Source organism: Falco naumanni, chromosome 4 (genome assembly GCF_017639655.2).
Source record: "Falco naumanni isolate bFalNau1 chromosome 4, bFalNau1.pat, whole genome shotgun sequence".
In the NCBI taxonomy this organism is placed as follows: domain Eukaryota; kingdom Metazoa; phylum Chordata; class Aves; order Falconiformes; family Falconidae; genus Falco; species Falco naumanni.
The window spans coordinates 106,764,950-106,784,598 of NC_054057.1; the positions used below are offsets into that span (position 1 = coordinate 106,764,950).

At 38.9% G+C, this 19,649-nt stretch overlaps 1 protein-coding gene across 1 annotated transcript in view; it reads right to left on the reverse strand.

The window, feature by feature from the left end:
• Nucleotides 1–19,649, reverse strand: part of LOC121086814 (store-operated calcium entry regulator STIMATE) — a 38,084-nt gene that overhangs the window by 4,894 nt on the left and 13,541 nt on the right. Inside the window, exons 2-7 of the mRNA XM_040591075.1 lie at nucleotides 14,393–14,441; nucleotides 12,530–12,625; nucleotides 8,191–8,312; nucleotides 2,078–2,190; nucleotides 1,097–1,174; nucleotides 50–199 (exon numbers count right to left, since the gene is read on the reverse strand). Coding sequence (XP_040447009.1) covers nucleotides 50–199; nucleotides 1,097–1,174; nucleotides 2,078–2,190; nucleotides 8,191–8,312; nucleotides 12,530–12,625; nucleotides 14,393–14,441 — 608 coding nt within the window. The remainder of the gene's footprint in view (nucleotides 1–49; nucleotides 200–1,096; nucleotides 1,175–2,077; nucleotides 2,191–8,190; nucleotides 8,313–12,529; nucleotides 12,626–14,392; nucleotides 14,442–19,649) is intronic.

Here is a 19,649-nt window from a genome sequence, read left to right on the forward strand (position 1 = left end):
GGTAAACTGGACTGATATTGCATTAATTACAATAATTAACTCTACATACTTCTGACTCTGACTCTTCATGTGATGCTGCTCTCCTGTATCGGACTTTACTTCCGTTTCTTGAATCTTGTCCTGCTTCCTTTTCTTCAAGTTTAGCTTTTGTCTTCCCTTTCTTCATAAGAAAATTATCTACTACCCAGAACATTAATGCCTGTTAAAAAGAAAAAGGGAGTGACAGTTCAGTTTTCCTCAGAGTAGCCTATGTTCATTCATTCAGTATTTGGGCAGAATCAGGAAAAGTTGACAATAATTCTGAATTGGCCGAACAGGTAAAATCTTATTTAAGCATACAGTCACATGGCTTATTACACATTACGTGAATGCTCTATAACATAGCTACTTGATTCCTTTGTAGAAGAGAAGAAAATAAGAAGAGTAGCTGCTATTCAGAGCGATCACATATTAACTCTTCGTGTAGAAATGTGAATGTTTAGGCAGACACCTTAGTGCAACGGACTTTTGGTTCTCAAAGGATAAAATCCATGCTTGAACAAATTAACGAAAGAAAAAAGTATCACCAACACTTATTAAATGCAAGGACACCCGAGATCTCTGGCTCTAATCCCTAAATCCCGGACTGCTGGAAGAGTACGCTTTGGGAAGGATGATTGCGCGCTTGCCCTTTCTCCCTGCTCCACCATGGGTCAGCTGCTCTTAGCTACGGCCAGACACAGGATACCTCACAGTACAGCTGTCCTTAGACCAACTGTTTCCTAAAGCAAATTTCATTGTAATTTTATGATTTCTATGTATGTATTTCAGTATTACACTCAATCTACTGAAGTCATCAGGCCAACAGAGGTCTATAAGGCATTTCTGCACCCCTCCTGAGCCTGGTTACTTAGCTCGCTATGGGTTTCAGCTCTGTAAAATCTACATATCCAGATGTTTCATCCACTCTTTAACACCCCTGCTCTTCAAAAATTAACTTAAGCACCAAGGTACACTGAGCTTTAAGGACTAACGTTCATTAACAACCCCCCCCACACACACATTTCAGAAAGATATCCAAGTAAACATCTCACAGAAACATACAAGTGGTACTAACATTAACAAAGAAGGGCACTATCAGCATGACGATAGCCAGCTCCAGCTGGGGGTTCTCTATAGGATTCAATAAAGCTACCTGTGAAAAGAAAAAGATTAAGTTCAGATCATGGCAGCATGTGCACATAACTGGACTACTAAGTGCAATTGTTCATGTACTAGCTAATGCTACAGAAACAATTTGTAACGAACCAAAAAAGGGCAGCTTTGCAGAAAAGGAAAGTGCTTCAGACAGCTTATAAATCACCACAGATAAGTGGGGCTGACAAGAAACTTATCTCTGTCATTTTTGTTTACAGAAGCCTGAAGAGCTGTGTTGGAAGAGTCTTGAACATTTTAGAGCTGTGTATTCCCCAGGAACACATTTTAAGTTCCATCTTTAGGAAATTCAAACAGAGAAGAGTTTTAAAAAATACATAGTAAAGAGAAGACAGTTCCCAAAGAAGTCCAGAGCCTACAATAGGGACTAACTGGTTTAACAGGCTCTAACACCATGCACCATCACTTTGAATATTATGTTGCACATATTCTATCAAAATTTAAGTATTCATCCAATCATCAGCAATGGCTTCACTAATCCGTTGCACATTTCTAAACTTGTACAATTTAGATCTGTCAACAAGGGCAGGCAAAAAAAAATATCTTTAGAACCCTACAAAAAGTAATATAAAATAGCTGTAAGTAAGGGTTGAAGAATGAAGAAAAGGAAGAACAACTTAGTAGCTTCAACAGCACTCAGAAAAGAAGAGAGAATAAAATTTTATGTATTGCACTATTTAAACCTCCAAAATACGATAGGATGGCAATGGATGCCAGAAAACCTGACCAAACTAAAAGAACACGCCACTACCACAGATTTAAAGGACATTGACTGTAGACAGTTATGATGCTTGAGCCACACCAATAAATACTATTAGAAGTCTATCGCTTTGCAGCTTCTGCCTGGGATCAATCTGTCTGTAAAACGCTGTACAATACAAACCTCTTTCCACTGAGGTATAAGCAGCACTATAATGATGATGGTTTTCTCAAATGTCATTATCATTATGTACAGAACACACTGGCCCACCCAAGCACTGCACTGCAGCGGGTCACCTGCAAGAAAGAAGAGAAGTTCAATATATGCTGTAGGGTTGATTTTACTTCACAGTAAACATTTAAGAAAAGCACTATTAGAAGAGGCATGGCAGCTATGGCCTCTTAAACTGCCTTCTCCCATTTCCTTAGTGCTGCTCCTACCCCTCCTTCAGCCTCATCCCAACTTTCAAAAAGTATCGCTTAGAAACTGAATCTAACGGGACATCGCCTGATTCAGCAGTACCTGGTTATATGCTCCCTGTTTTACAGAATCTGATGAAAGCAAGACAGATGTAGTTGCATTACATCTATTTCTCATCACATTGTTATTGTTGACCCTCTGTCATGAAGTACTAGGTTTCTTAGAAGGGAAACCATAAGGGAAACATAGCTGGGGAAATTTTTTTTTCCCCCAAAATAAAAAAAATTATTTCCCTTCAGTCCAAGTAGAAGCATGATTTCTGCCATTCTCCCTAGGCTACCTTAAACATATCTTTCCTCTCTAAATAGTTAGTTATCATAACTAACCAACTGTAATTGAAGCAATAGGTGCAAAAGCCTCTATGAAATATTTAATTGAACAAAAAATTAAGACCACATTTTAGTTTCACTTTGAAAAGGTTTGAAATTCTGCTGTACCCCATTGTAGCAGAGTGAAAACCCGAGTGCATCAAGTTATCTGCCAGGACAGAATGAAGACCACAAATATCTGAATATGAAAACTTATGTAACTATTATACTCTATGAAAGCAAAGAGAGAGAGAGGAAAAAAAAAAACAACACCCAAACACCCAGGGAAAAAAAGAGGACCAGTATGCCTAACAAGCTCTGCAGGTCAGCTTAAAGCAGCACTTCACTGGAAGCTGAAAAGAAGCTTTGGAGGAGGGTGTTAGCTCTTTAGTCTTCACAATAACCTCTGCAACATTTTCAAAGGCAGCTTAAAACTTTTAGCCTAGGGATGAATAACCGGCAATGGAAATTCAGATGTTTTAATGTATTTGTAATGCACAATGGATAGGTGCTACTTCCTTTTCTGGAACATTTCTGAAGGCTTTCAGTATAAATACTTGGTAATAGTCTTGAGACTTACTGTTTGCTGCTTAAAAGCTGTGAAGAGAAACTGATATATCAGACTGAAGTCCAAAACAAAGAAACCTTCCTAAACAAGTTTTACAGTAAGAGCTTGTGATCAACACTCAATAGTCCAAGAGAAGAATGTCAAAATGTTTCATGTTTTACAATTACATACTGCAGCAGTTTATGGCTACTGTTGTAAAAAAAAAAAAAAAAATTAGAAAATTTGGAAAGGGAAACATTAGTAACTCAAATTTGAGCAACTGTGATTCTTCTGAAGATACAAGGTCTGAATTAGATTTGAGAATCAAATTTTAGCAATTAATTTCTATACGCCACATTTTTATTAGCCTTCTCTAGTTCCCTTCATTAACTAGCAAATATGGAAAAAAGTAGCGTTAGCTACAGACTTACCATTGAAACTTTACCAATTTATTCTAAGCTCTTTTCTAATCTGTATTTAATTCCTAAAAGCAGAGACGGCTATAGCAACTTTGCATCTATTCCAATTCTGTCACACGAGATTTTGTATGCCCCAAAATTTTGAAACTCTTAATACAGAGTGTTGTGTGCTATCACCAGTGAACATTTTGTTCCATGATGTTTTGCATTGTGGGGAGGGACACTGTTTTTGGGGGGGAGTTTTTTAGTACACGACTGAAATTAGAAGTTGTGTAAATTGCTTGAGGATTTTTGTGTGCCCTACTGCATCTACAAAATTATCTCTCAGTTCTAATTACAAGTAGGAAGAACAGGGATGCTGCCTACTAACAATTTCCCAAGTCAGTCTCCCAACAGCATCCTCCTAGAAAAGCTGGGCAGATACAAGCAGGACGGATGGTTCCACAATTCTGACATAAAGGAAAAAAGCTTTCAACACAACAGAGTATGTTGTTCAAAGGGATTCTTAAATCTCAAACCATGGATAAATTAAAAACTGGACTGGACCATATCTTGAACAACCCGCTTTGAGCAAGAGGCTGGATTATATCACCTCTGGAGATCCTTTCCAACCATTTTTTTTTTCTACAGCTTTATAAAATATGCAATGCACGGGAAAAGCAGAAGTTCACACCGCCACCACATCCAGGAGGTGTTCCCAAGAGTATCTGAGACATTTGTACATTCAAAGATTCAGTACTCAAATTGAAAATAGAACTTTAATGTTGAAGCCATAAGCTCTAATTTAATTTCTAAAGACACTGACAGTCTTCCTTAAATTCTGATTTTATACCTGTTAGGAATAAATTACATGTCTAGAATAAACTAGCAAACCAGTAGAAATCTTGTTAGTGCAAGAAAAGTGCAATACTGAAAATGAAAAATTCTGAATCCTCAGCAATTACAACTGTAGCAGCATTTTTTAAAAATGCTGGGCAATGAAAAACTAGTCCATACTATTTCATCAGCCACTTTGTAGAAGCACGTTCATAGACAGCTCTTGAACAAAATACATGCAGTTCTCCTATTCTGTAACTTCTCTCTGTTTTTCAAATCCCGAGATACTATTTTAAGAAAATGCCAAGTCACAGAACTACTCCAAAATAATTCCAAAAATTTTTTTAAGTAAGCACTATCCACCCTATATGGCTATAAGCAAGTTGCTCTGCAAGTTGCAAACAAAGCACTAGAGGGAAAAGATGCATCAAATACAATTTCTAAGCTTTGCCACCCAAGAATCAGAGATCACAGCACTATTTAGTTGCCATTGTCACCAAGAGGGAACTGGTCACCTGTTTTCTACTTGCAGCAGCTAAGGTAGCCTAAAACAAGACAGGAAGGAGAATGCAGGAACATTCTTTTCAGTACAGATCATGACTGCTTTTCTCCTCTTTACATATGCAAATATAGTAACACTTCTATTAAAATCCAGCTGCTGGTGTAACGAATCTGAAAATACAAAACTGGAAATACAAAGACAAATCTAGTAAACTTAAAAATTCTGACGTAAAAAAGCCTGTGAGGGAGCGTTGTGCTACTTTGTTTGTAAATCAGCGTGCAGTGCTGTTTGGCTGTACAAACAGCAACCATTATGAATGCTGTTATTTTGGTATCCATTCTTTACTTGAGGCATTTATGCTTTAAAAACTATCCTCCATATAAAGAAAAGGCTTTTAAAACCAGCAGGACACTGCTATTTTTGTGACAGCTTCAAGTAATGAATCACCAGGGATCAAGTAATAGAGCTAAGAAGGGAAATGAGCTCACGGTGAGCATTAACTCGAGACAAATGATTATTTAGGCTCTAGAAACACAAACATCGCTCAATCACAAGAAGAGACTTGTGGTGTTTTCTTCTTTTTTTTTTTTTTTTTTTTTTTTTTTGGGGGGGGGGGGGACGACGGGACGATGGACTACTCTTGTTTGTTTTCCCACACTTGTAAACAAACTGAAATCACACTGACCTCCAAGCTGAGGGCTCGACTTTACCACTTCAGATAAAACGCGGCAAGTCTCCGATACCTTTCCATAAGCAGCCACCTCACCACCCATGCATGCCGAGCGTCCACATGCAACTTCAAAATACTAAGTTTAAACGCACTTGTGACCCCACAGGACTGCAATTTTAGCCCCTCCTTCTATCCTACTTGTCTTATTTTTCGTAAGATTATTTCAAATAATTAAAGAGTTTTCTTGGGGCCAAAGTGAAAATTTTTAAATAAGATGGCAAGAGGGGTTTTAACTTTAGAAACAACAGTAGCACTTAACAAAGAGGGCAAAAAAACAATCCGGTGCAACTTGTCCTTTTTAGACTGATTTCTTACACAGGGTCTAACCTTATTGCACAGTCATTACTAATAACTTCCCATCTGCTATCTAGTTCTTTTTATACCAGAAGCCTCTCCCACATGATTAATGGAAACACAGATTTACAATATGCTTTTTAATAGTCCTCACAATAGCTTGATTAAAAAAACCCAACACACTAAGGACAGGCCAGCACATTAATGAGGATACAGAAAAGAAGGTTAGTCGCTAATCAAGTGATCTGATGAGTTGGAAAGAACAACTAAGTAAAGACAACTTATACAATTTCATATATCACTTATAGACACACAGAAAGAAGATACAATCGATAAACCAGCTTAGGCATTTCAGATCTCCTTACTCAAAATGACAATAACAGACCAGTTGCAGACCACCTCTGCAGCAGAATAAAAGTAACAAGTTCATTTGTTGATTTTAAAAGCTTAGTTACTGCAGTCACAAATGCCTGATAACTAAAATAAAAACCAGGTTCATTTTGGAAGTGAATGAGAGACACAAATTTGCGGAGAGTAAATATATTCCTCACACGTTCCCATCCACACAGACCACTTATTGTTAAAAGGACATTAAAATGGGAGAGGAGAACAGATTACACAGGAAACAACAGAATGGTATTAGGAAGAAATAAAATCTAGTATTTGGCATGATTACATACCTACTTATAACTCTAATGGAAACACCAACTTTTTTCGTCTGAGTGGAAAGCCAATTTTATATGGCTTGAAAGCTGATCAAACATCTTGAAATGGCTTCAAGCCAAATCAGAAAAAGAGACTTTGGGCAATAGGTCTTAAAGCTCAGTAGAAGGTGTAGCTCAGCAGTATCTCAGCTCCTTCCTTGCCTTTTTCCCTTCCCTGGGCACCTGTACTTACCTAATCCCTTAAAGACCCAAGTTTGGGGACTGAGCTGGAGGAACTATTTACTTTTCTACATATGGTGAATTTTCTGATGGTTTAGCCCTCTGAATCAGTTCCCTGAAGAGCAGGGAAGAGCTCCAAATGTGCACCAGTCCAAGGAAGAGAATGAAAATATTGGACAGTGGCACATGGGAAAAAAAGCCAATAAACAGGGTTGTGGCAGTGCTGATTTAAACATTAAACAGTCATAAACCATATCCTACAGGATACACATTAAATCTACACAAATCTAACAAAAAAAAAATGCCCTAATGGTATAGGCAGTTATTTCTCCTAAGACAGGTGTTTGTCATCATAAAACAAAGAAACCTAGAAAACCAAAAAAAAAAACCTACCAATGATAATTACAAAACTGCTATGAAAGGTTTTACTTTGTTAGGAAAACGTTATTTTAACTTTCCCCACCCCGAAACCACAGGGTTGGTTTGTTCTCTCTGATGAAGAGCCATATCTCTCTTACAAGGCAACCTCACCTCTCATTCCTATCTCAAGGAGCTTCAAATGTAATTTTTAGCTTCTATACAGAACTTCCATTCCCAACCAGCCAGACTAAGCAATATGAAGATAACAGGTTGAACAGAATTAAATGTTGATGTTGGGTATGTATGATGCTCAACTGCACCCACAAATCTGCAGTTGCTGCAGATCAGTCACCTTCTGTGGCTAATGTAATGGAAGACAAAACAACTCCATGTAAAAGTGATTTCACTAGTCTATCCCTTAGCCTGTACAAAAGATATGAGCATTTTTCATCAATGATACAAGCCTTACATGCAGGAGTTTGAGTGAACATCACTTGAGGACAACCTTGCCATTCTCTTCACTTGAAGTATGTGGTTGTTTACTTCAAAGAGGGCTGGCAGAGCTCTTAGCCTGTACCTTCAGGCACCAGCATGTGATTCCATCAAAGCTTTAATAGGAAATGACCTTCCAGCTGTCATGTATTTAGAAGCGTTTCAGAGTAAATCTATCATGCTGTTATTTTTACCATGAGATCAGACAATATCATAATTTGTTCGATCGCTCCTAAAAAAATATTCAAGTAGTTGTTCCAAACTCACTAAATGCTTAGACTTACTGAGCTAATGCAGAAGGTGCATGCCAAGATACAGGCTTAAAAGAACCCTCATGACACCTGAAATATCAAAATGATCACTATAATCATTGTGTAATGATTTTAAGATGAGTTAACCACTAGCTGAAATATTCTGAGATTCTATCCTGAAAAACATTTCAGTGCAAGAAGAGAAACATTTACCATATTCACCAAAGCGAAGGGACTCCCACTGCTGCCATTCCACAATGCTGCTGACTGCACGTATACCAATGTAGATCAATAGCATCCCTAAAGTGGCATCTAACAAGAAGTTGATAAGGTACCTGAAAGGAAAAATGTAAAAGAAAACAAGGAGCAGGAGTCCATTTTCTACAAGTTGTGTATTTTAACACCACGACTGATAAAAGATCTGTATATATGTTGAGAAGCCGGAGTACTGAGAATAGTCATTTCCTCACTTCTGTAATTACATAGCCTATAATTTAAATAGTTTTAGAAGAGTCTTAATATTTTGTTTCTGCCTGTATTTTCAGGAACTCTGGTGTGTGCATGTACATTACTCTATATAAAACTCCAATACTCATTTTATTTGCTTTACTTGTTTAAATTAAAACTAGATTTCCTTTTTTCCCATTGCTTAGTTCATTCTGCATGGAAAACCTGTATTTGAATAAACCCGAAGGAATAAAAGGAAAAAGAATAAAAAGAAAAGCTACAGACACCTCAAAGAATTTGAAGGTAAAAATTTCAATCCCAAACACTCTCATACTGATGGGAAAAGACACAACTAGAGAATTTTTCTTGCTTGAGGGAGCCCTCTCCTAGCCTATCATGCCTATAGGGTACAGTCACTATCTCGGGCCAAATTTCAGCTTACTTAGTGTCAGGGAGAAAAGTAGTTTACTTTCTTGCACTTCAGTTCTTGTCCAATAAACATTTGAAACAATCAGGAACAAGCCTTCCCAGAAACAAAATCCAACTAACTACCCCTCAAATGGACACACAACTGCTGCACTACTAGTTTGTTTCAAGAGGAGCTTCTGGGATCTTACCTATGTTTCAAGAAACCAGAGATTAATATGGGTTTCAAATTAATTCTTAGGTTCGTTAAATGGCACAGCTAAAAATCAGACCATTTTGTTAGTCGCTTTTGTTTATTTACTATCACTGATTTTAGCTGAAGAAACCAGCAGCTGAGAAAGAGCCCACTAAGAGACACATAGCAAATCCCTGTCACTGAGATTCTTACTTCGTAATTCCAAACGCTTACGGTAAACTCTAGAGTCTATAGGAACTTATCTGCAGGGATAAAAATACAAATCAGAGACCTGTGGGCTTCGGCTGGCTGTGGCGACAAATCCACATGGACAAAATAGTATCAGAAAGCGGAAAGCAAAGACCGAATGCGTGCATTCAAAACAGTAAAGGAAAAGCTGTTCTAACCCTCAAAATCCCATTCAAGAGCAGCTCAAAACCAAAAAATGAAACAGATAATGCCTTGTTTCAGCCAAGACTTACACATAAACTTTTTTAAAAATAGTTATTTTCTAATAGCTGTGTGTCAGATTAGAGTTTTAATGAACTTGGTACTAGACAAACATTAAAATCAAGGTTTAGTGCTTGGCAGAGGGAACTCAGCAATTACAAGCCTACACAAGTCATTTTAAGGCCACAAGAGGCTGCTGTAAGTCTGCAGGAAGGCAGCCGTCAGGAGCAGGGAGCAGAGCTATGCCAACACCTATTTCACATCAAATTGCAGCTCACAACACAAGCCGAGTACGCCTGACATTCCCAAGCGCATCAGGCTCACTACATGTAGGCAACGTGCTCATGTGATGCGCAGCATCAGCCCTGCCCATGTGTAACCGGTGCACCAGCACCACCAACAAAAACCCAACACCTGCCACTACCGGAGAAATGGATCTGGCTGAGCGTTCAGCGAGGAAAAGGCTGGGCTTCACACAGACCTCCCGGTGCACGGCATACAGCCAGCTGAGTACCTTGCACCACAGGAGAAGAGTGCTGTTTGCTTTTTCTATTTAAAATTCTTCAAAAAAACACCCATCTGTCAAGGTGTTTTAACAGATGCTTTATCAGCTGTGATAGGATCACACACCTGCCCGAGTTGCAGCACTACATTCCCAAACAACTGGCAACTTCCAACTGTAGTTCTTTCCAAGCTTTGAACCACAATGTTTTCTAAAACTACCTTTTTCTGGTTTTGTTCTGAAAATAACTCAAACTACAAAACAGGAAAGAAGAGAAAACTATCCGTGTTTGAACTTCCTGAGTAAAATTATTATTAAAGTCACAGATAGAAATGTTGCTTTTACTCACTAATTTTGACCCACTCACACACTTAAGATCTATGTTTCCCAAGAAAGGGCAAGTGGCTTTGATCAATACTACACGCTATTTCTTTCTGCTAACAGGGAGGGCCTGCATCATTGCCCCAGAAATTACAGAGCTCCACACTGTGATTTTTATTATCCCGAGAACAGTGAATAACAGTTCTCTACACCACACCCTCTTACTTGTTTTGCGTCATGTTACACTTGTATGAAAAGTGGTATTAAAAATGTATGTAGACTATATTAAAACATGTAGAGGAGAGCGCACATGTTAGCAAACCCTTTATTTTGAAAACCTGGTACACAGCACAAAGTTCCTTTTCATTTTAAAATACTGTAATAAACTGTTGAGCTTCTGGCTCTGGTTTCAGCTGGGATAGAGTTAATTCCCTTCTTAGTAGCTGGTACAATGCTGTGTTTTGGATTTGGTGTGAGAATAACGTTGATGACACATTGATGCTTTTATAGTTGTTGCTGGGTCATGTTAGTACTAAGTCAAGGACTTCTCAAGTTTCTCAGCCCTTGACAGCCAGAGGGCTGGAGGGGCACAAGAAACTGGGAGAGGGTACAGCCAGGATGGCTGGAGGAGCTATTTCATACCACAGAACACCCTGTAAACTGGGAGGGGTTGACTGGGGCTGCTGACCACTGCTCCGGGACCCACTGGGCATCGGTCAGCAGGTGGCAAGCAATTGTATGGTGCATCACCTGTTTTCTTAGCTCCCTTCCCTTTGGATTTTGTTGCTCTCCCCTTCTCCTTCCTTTTCATTAAAATTATTAAAATTATTGTTTTTATTCCTGCCCCCCCCCAATTATTAAATTGTTCTTATCTCAACCCTCAATTGCACGTTCCTTCCCAATCCTCCTCCCCATCTCTCAGGGGCAGAGGGGGAGTAAGCGAGCGGCTGCATGGTACTTGGCTACTGGCTGGGGTTAAACCACAACAGTTTTAGATTTAAACACTAACAATTTTAGTCACGCTTTGGTTAGCTTACTTGAATATATACTTAAATATATAAAAATGGAATGAAAGCAATTTACACCTGCCAGTTATTAAATCTATTGTGAAATTCTTAAATCAGTACGCAAGGAAAAATCCTACCAATGACGCCTGGAATTATTGAAACTGTCACAATTATAACCTGAACTTTACAGTTAAGTGTGTTAAAATAAGTGCATTTTCTCTACCAAAATGCTTTGTGGTGGGAAGAGCAAACTAGTGTTTTACTTGCACATTTATAGCATGTAGGAACACAGAAGAAACCAAGGAGGAATGAGGGTTATAAAACAGGTTTGTGAAGCAACACAAGCATATTCCTTGAGCTGCGCAATGCCTTTGTTTACCAAAGGACAACAGTGAGCAGGTGCCACTGGAGGAACTGGATTGGTTTTAAAGGGGAAATTACTAGGCTTTTAAAAACAATTTCACAGCTTCTATTACCAGGAATGTGTAAGCTTCTTCGAGCATGAGCCCTATCAAGAACAAACCCAAACAACTGCCATTTGCTTCAGGAGCTCCTGTAAAGAGCATGACAGGGTCTTAGTCATAAAATCTTCAGGTTTAACACACTACAGTGAAATGCTTATCTACTTAGTCACACTTCTCCAAGCGTGACATTGCAAAATTAATTTTTGTACTAACTGCCTGGGTACCGAGCAAGATTTCCTGTTTTTACCAAAATGAAAATAATACTGCAGTAGCTAATGTAGGTTTTAGAAGAAAATACAACCGTGAACGACTTGTTATTTTGCTAAATATGCCTGAAAGCAACAGGACTGTATATGAACCCCCCCGCTGCAGTGAACAGTGCAGCTGGTGCTCAGCGTACACAACCTTCTATTAATTTCCTTTGATCCCTAGCACCGCCTTCAGTAAACAGCCTTGTATTACAATGTTTATCCTAAGTCCTTGTTTATTAATTGGAGAGGGAGAAGTAGTAAGAGTTTATCCTCAGTCTAAAATATCTATACACAGCCCAGAAAACACTTTCCCAGGCCCTGCTAGGCATGAACTAAAAGAGTAGAAACTCCGATACTTGATCAACTAAGCTTAAAGGTTTTTGAAAGTGATTGATTTTTACCATGAAAATTGGTTTCTCAGGTTTATCTTGCATTATCATCAATGTACACCATTAAACTCAAATGCAGAACTTCCATAAAGACCAATCATTTTGAAATTAAACACTCACAGTGAACAAGGGTCTTCTTCTGTAAGGTCTGATAAATAGACATTTGCAAAGTGGATGAACAACATCCCTATGGCTTGCTTGGAAGTATCTAAAAACCTGTATAGAGTAAAAACAGATTTAAGACACACAAAACTGTTTACACCACAATCAGACATTGCAAATTTATTTTAATTAAAATTCCATCTCAATTATTCACTTAATCTTCAAATAAGAACACCAGAATGATAAAGAGTCATGGTATTTAGCTTACTTAGCAATGTTTAATTTTAAATTCTGCCCCTTTTTTCCATGGGTATTGCTAACAGTAAACCAAATGCTAACTTGAACCCTTAGCACTGTCATGTCGAAGTCTTGGGATATCCTCTTGGTATCATGTGCATTACCAAAGAGCTAAACTTCACAAAATCTAGCTAAGTCTTTAATAACCTCCTGTAAACAATGAGTATCCCAGCCGCAGCAGATATTTCAGTCCTTTCATGTTTATTCATTTTTAGCAAGTTTATGGTACAGGCAGAAATGAAATTCTCATCACATGCTTGTTGGTGAACAATTTAATAGCTGGCAAATGAGTCCTTTATCTACAGTATTTCACTAAAAAGCCAACATATTTTTCACCTGAAAGCATGAAATGGCCTCACTGAATTTTATCTGTAGTACAACAGCTTAGACCACACTGCAAAAGAATTAAAACCTTGAAAGCATTATCTCCAAAGCAGATGACAGAGAGAAAACAGTGCTACTTACAGGGAAAATATAAAAAAAAAACCACCTAGGTACTGATTCATTAGTGACTCTAGCCCTTACCGTTCTTCTACAGTCATCCTTTGCACAAAAGCAGAACTTCCAGTGAATGTTTCATTAAATGTTAAATATAGGAATGGTGTCAAATGTATTCTGTAGGCAAGTGTGTTCTTTATACAGACCAACAGCCCTTCTGCTTGTTGATTCCATGTCTAAAAGGATCCCAACAACCCAACAGATTCAAGCAACATTGTATACCTGAATTCATCTCCCCTCCCTGACAACTTTATTCTTCTGCATTCATGGCTTGACATTGAGAGCAGAGTGTTGAAGATGAGGCAGGAAGCCAGTGAGTTACTTATCTAATCAGTACACCATACTGTAAATAACAGTACTCAAGTCCCAGAACAAGATTCTTTGCTTAAAAATTAAGGGCTATCACTGCACTTCTCAGAACTTCAGGCTGAGGTAGACTGTAGTACACGAAGATTTTGTATTTATTTTTTCGCTAAAATAAAGGTCAGGATTAGTTCTGAAAAGCAGCATTGTATGAGAGTAATTTAAACCACTGAAGTCTTCAACAGCTGGAATGACAGCTTAATGTTTACATCAGTCTCAAAACTAGTACAGGTTACGTTGGCATTGCTACAAGCCAACAACTTTTTAAAAGTAATAAAAAAAGATTGTGCTATTTTATGCCTTTTTTATTTTTATCTTTTACCATACTGCTTTCAATAATATACATAGCTACAGAACATGGAATTTTGTTTAAGCCCAGCCAAGAGCTTCCTATAAGCTTCTGTAAGTTTGTAGACATTCAGATGCATCTTGGGGCAACTGCTAAGTTCCCGTCTTCAGGAGCAAGCACAAGCTTATGTCTAAATGTACACCTTCAGAGAGATACTTGGAAGTGTTTAGTGAAAAGAACTAGCAGGGAAACACACAGAAGAGAACTTTTTGTTGGCTCATGTATTTTGGTAGCCTTTTTTGTTCCTCGCTGTCAGTCACCAATTTCTTGCCATCATTTTTTTTTTTTTTAAATCATCATATGCAAACAATTATTTCCTCCGTTTCTAAAACATGCACGAAACAACAAATTTAAGAATAAAGCATGCAGCATACCATATCCTCCAGGGACGTCTTTCATGCTTTGGTTCTCTGAAGCGTTTTACTAAGAAAAAAAAATATAATTGAAATCAATCAGCAACTCTCAAAGCAACAAAAATATAGAAAAATGAAAGCAAATCATCTTTCAGAAACATTACATTCTTTGATAAATTAGATCTTACACAGCTGCATTTCACTTTATCAATCTCTAAGGATACATTTTTAAAGAAACCGGCTCCCTTCCGTCACCTTCACGTTCTTACAGATCCCTCGTCTGACTGTCAACACACCTCACATGAAAAAATAATATATTACCAACCACTATGTCATTGGCCTTAGCTTTTATGACCGCCCATCCAGAAAATTTAATTTCCGATAGGAAAGCAGGAATTACAAAAGACCGTTTCTTTTGCTCACTGGAGAGCAAAAGTCAAATTGGAAAGTATTCTCACAATATAGGGGCAATCTATAATATCAGGAATAAATCAAGTTCATTAGTAACAGGACAAATATATCCTCTAATCAAGTATATTTATTTTATGGATGACAAATAAGACCTTTGTGGGCAAACTGAATTGCAAAAGGAAAGCAGTGCAGATTTTTTCAGTCAGATAATTCCTTCACAAAAAGGTTGATACTCGTTAACATATTAAAAACTATTTAAAAAAAATAATCCAGTATTAAAATTACTGCCAACTATACAACAACAAAAAAATACATAAAATTGACTATTTCAATTTTGAAACACATTATACTATAAAAGTGTTCAGTTATCTGATAGAAGGCTCCTCTCACAGCCTGCCCAGCTACTCCCAGGTCCATCGCCACAAGCGCGGAGGAGCAGGACCCGACGGCAGATGAAGGAACAGATCACAGGGAGGCAGGGACAGCTGTCCCAGTAGAGCCTCAGTTCCACCAGCCAGGGCTGACACCCATCCTGGGGAGCCGGCTCTGGAGCACCTTTGGGACGAAGGTGGTCAGTGCATCAGGGCATGGGACCACTACGGGATGCAGGGGAAAAGTGTTTGGTGATTGCACAAGACTTACTACAGGTTGTTTAGGGGAGGAACCAAAAGCAGGGAAGAGGAAGGATCTAGATGACTCATGGAGGAACAAGTGTGTGAAAACAGAGGGATAAGGGGATAAAAAGTTGCTCATACGTAGCACTGTGTGGTCTGCAGCTTGTCCTATCTTTAGGAAATTCCAGTTCTAACTGTTTCTGGGCAAGAAAATCTTTTTCCCTACTGGGAACACGTGCTCAGCCCTAACAGAGGTCAGACTTGGGGCAGGGAGCTGTGGCAGCCTCGCTTTTGCCTGACCTGGCCTCATGCTGCAATGCAGACTTATTTTCTGTTACAGCTGCAAGATACTAATTCCTTATATATCCCAAAGACAAACCAAAGATAACAGGGTAATGGAAAACCTTTCCACTAACGATGGGGTTTACTTCCTTCTTCTATCCACGTTTCGGTGTCACTCACCAGCTCCTTCAATATAGTCTTCAAAAATAATTATTTAGGCTCTTATTTCAAAAATTATTTTTTAAACAAAAGGAAAATTTAAGCCTCAATTTCCCTCCTCCCCTTCAACTTGCAGAAATTCTGTCTTAAAAGGCACAAACCGTAGCAGGTATAGGTCAGGCAAACCATCAGCAGGTATTTTAACCTGCTTCTCCAGGTATTAGAGATGAATTTAAGTTTCAAATAGGATGTTGCATGTAAATTATGCTTACTGGGCTTTACAAGCCTTTAAAACACATTTTGGTTTATGAATCAATCACAACTTTTTCACAAGGAAGGCAACCTCACCCAAAGCCAACCATCCTCATACAATACAGCATTAATATAATTACCTGAATGCCTTTAATTAAATAAAAACATAAACATTCACCGCTGAGGTGGAGGGGCAGCACTTCCAGGGAGCACTGAGCTAACAGCTTGCCATTTTTCCGTCACTGCTTCCGACAGCAGAGAGAGAGAGAAACTGTGTTTCACTCCTGTGTAATCTGACCGTTAGAAATTAAAAAGTGACAAGAGGAAAAGACCGTTCATTTACACCAAAGCTAAAGCTGTAATAGCAACATTTGCCAGCAGTTTTCTCTGAGAACAGAATGCCATAAATATAAAACTTCTGTTAAAAATGAGCAACACTCAGCTAAGTTAAGGAGTCTGCCGTTTATGACAGGTCCCCCCCAGTCACGCTATGGATTACTTTAGTGCCACTTTCCCACAACAACAGGAAGCCACAAAGCATCACAAAATAAATGCAAGAAACAGAAGTTTCAACTTACTGTGGAGTTTGTGCAAGATGTTTTTCTGCAGACAAAATAGAAAATAAACTGGTAAGATTTGCATATCTGGGGGGGAGAGGTGGGAATTCCAAGCTTAGACTTATGTCTGTTTTTACTATGAAGAAGCTGTATAAGCCTGTGGATTCATTTCTTTCTCTGAAGTATCCACAAAACAATTGTTTGGAAGAGGATACTCAAAACCAATTCAACTAACACCACTTCAAATCTTATCCATACTGAGAAAAAGACTTCAGAAGGTCCACGTTTCTCTGGCCAGTTCCGAGAACATAACATTTCATTTGAGTTAACATTAAACAGGAGAGTTAGCTCTGAAAGCCTAGAGGCTTTCAGATGTCTTTTGGGAATGTACTAAATGGCTGATCACACCACATACTTCCATCCCCCGCTAAATGAAATGAGATAATCTGTTTAAATGCTTTAGGAGTTGCTACTTGATGAATGTGTACCTGTACACTTGAAAGCCCAGTAGATCCAGAGGAAACAGGGTTGTTTTCTCAGCCTAGTTTCTTGCAGCTCTATGTCTGTGAGCATCAGGTATCTCTGACATACCAGATATTGCCAGGCATTTTCCTGCACACCCCAGCGCAGCATCTGGGTTACGCTGCCTATCTGGCACAACGGGCTATCACATCAGAGTGGCTGAAGTCGACAGCAATTCAACTTCTCCCCCAGCAAGGGAGCGTGCTTTCTGGATGCCTGTAGACACCTGGGGCCTTCCCAGTAAGTAATATGAGCAAAAAAATGACAGGCTGTAGATAATCACACTGGTAAGCTCAGAGCTGAATATTAACAAATTAATTTTGCAACCAAAAGCCAGCACATTTTGTCAGATGAAGATTCTGTAAATTTTTTAAGCATCTATCAAATTGGGGAGGGGAAAGCAATTCTCCCCCTTGCCCTCCCCCCAAATATGCCACGATTGTCGAAGTTTTCAGCCCCTCTCACAGTTTCTCTTGGCAGTCTGCACTGCCTCACTGTAAACTCAGAGACGTGCACTGGTGCGTGTGTCAGCTGACAGATGGATCTCAATCTGCCAACTTCTCACTCCGAGGAGGTAGTACCACTCCATATGCTTCAATTCGGAGCATTATACTCGCACTAGCAAGAATTCACCATATTTAATATTAATTAACTAATAATGTTCAGAATTTCATACTGAATTATAAATGAAGAAAGAAGTGCTGCTTGTTTATACACTCAATGCCAGAAATGTTCAAGAAAGGAAACAAAAGCACTTCTGCCAACAAGCATGTGAGCTGCCAGATGGACAGATAATAGATAAGCATATAAGGCAGAGTATTGCTAATGCAAAATTCAAGTTCATTGAATCATCTTCCCATTTCATTGAAATTCTAGAAATAATTAACGCCAGAGTACTGTGGAAAGGTTTCCAACAGTTACTTTAACACAGGAGTTCTGCAGTCAGTATTCCAGAAAACTGAAGACTCACAGGGAAGAATAAAGATAAATGTTCATATATAAGAACAGAGACAAGAAACAAAAAGCCTCTTCAATCTGTCAATATGAAAAGCAACACTTGAATCTGCATTTGGAATTCAGCCTTTCCTTCTCTCCCTCCTTCACTTCCTCAAAAGTCCCACAGGGCGTATTTTTCTGATGTGAAGTAACTCCACCATGGTTTCAAGAACTGCACGCTTCTGCGTGGCTGCTCTTGCAGCAGCGCAAAACTGGCTCCACTCAAACATATGAAATGTTTTTACATAGCACATATCACTGCATTTCTTAGACACGTGTTCTGGAAGTTCACAATAAGAAACCTTCTGATCCCAGTAAAGATCTAAGAAGATTTCACTAGCTCATTAATTTGAAATTCAAAAAAAGGAAAACAAGCTAAAGAATATTCAACATATTTGATGTTCTCCGCAGCTGTACTACAATAACACTGCTTTTCTGAGACGACCATTGGGAATTTCATCTGTATGTCCACTGCTTCTCAAAACTTTTTCAAAACCAGGTCAAAGACAAAGCATGTGAGAAAAATGTTTCATTTCATAAACCTGCTACACATTTCTGTCACCAGACCTCAGCAAAGCCACAGCTGAGCTAGGCAAACAGAAGAAGAAAACCAAAAGTAGGAAAAGTTAGCGAGGGTAAGGTCACATTCACACGTCACACATGCAAACCTGCGCACGTGCGTGGGCACTTTCAGTGAGAACAGAACCAGACCCTTCTTGCAGGCGTACAGGCAACAGGCACAAGGAAACAGCCACAAGTTGCAGCCAAGGAAATTCCAACATAGTGGAAGTAAAACGTTTCCAATGAGACCAATTAAACTCTGCAACAAGTTGCCCAGAGAGGGTGCAAAGACTTCAGTCTCATAGACCTTGAAAATTCACCTGGACGATGCTCTGAGCAAGGGGACACAGGCTGGCCCTGCTCTGAGGAGGAGGTGGGGGCAGGTGACATTTAGGCTCTCTTCCAATAAAAACTGGTCTGTAAGTCTATGAGTCATCTTTCTGTGATATGATGCTTAAAAGTTCCCGAGATTGAGCCAGTTACCAAAGGACCAAAGTATGGTTAACCAAAACCTATACATACACACATACATATGCACGCACAGAATTTTAACAGTCAGAAATCTGCTGCAGTTTGAGCTTTCGTACAGTGTTATATCATGAGAATGTTCCATCTCCTCCAGCAGGTTGGCTTTGCTGGGCTTCCTGAACAACACATTACAACCAACCAAATCCTCCAACACAGCCCTTTCAGTGCAAGACTGTTGTGATCTGTGGGGTTACTTTGATTTTAATTCACATGGTTTCCAACATGCAAGACAAGTACTAAAGTTTCCAGTAGAATGCTGTTTTGCTAATTATGTATGGAGTAACAGCTGAAGAGTTACACCAAGCCTTAGCATCCAAACTCAGAATTGGATGCAGAATTTCATATGGCTACTCTCAGACAAGTGAACTATTTTCGGAACATTTGGTAATCAGGAGA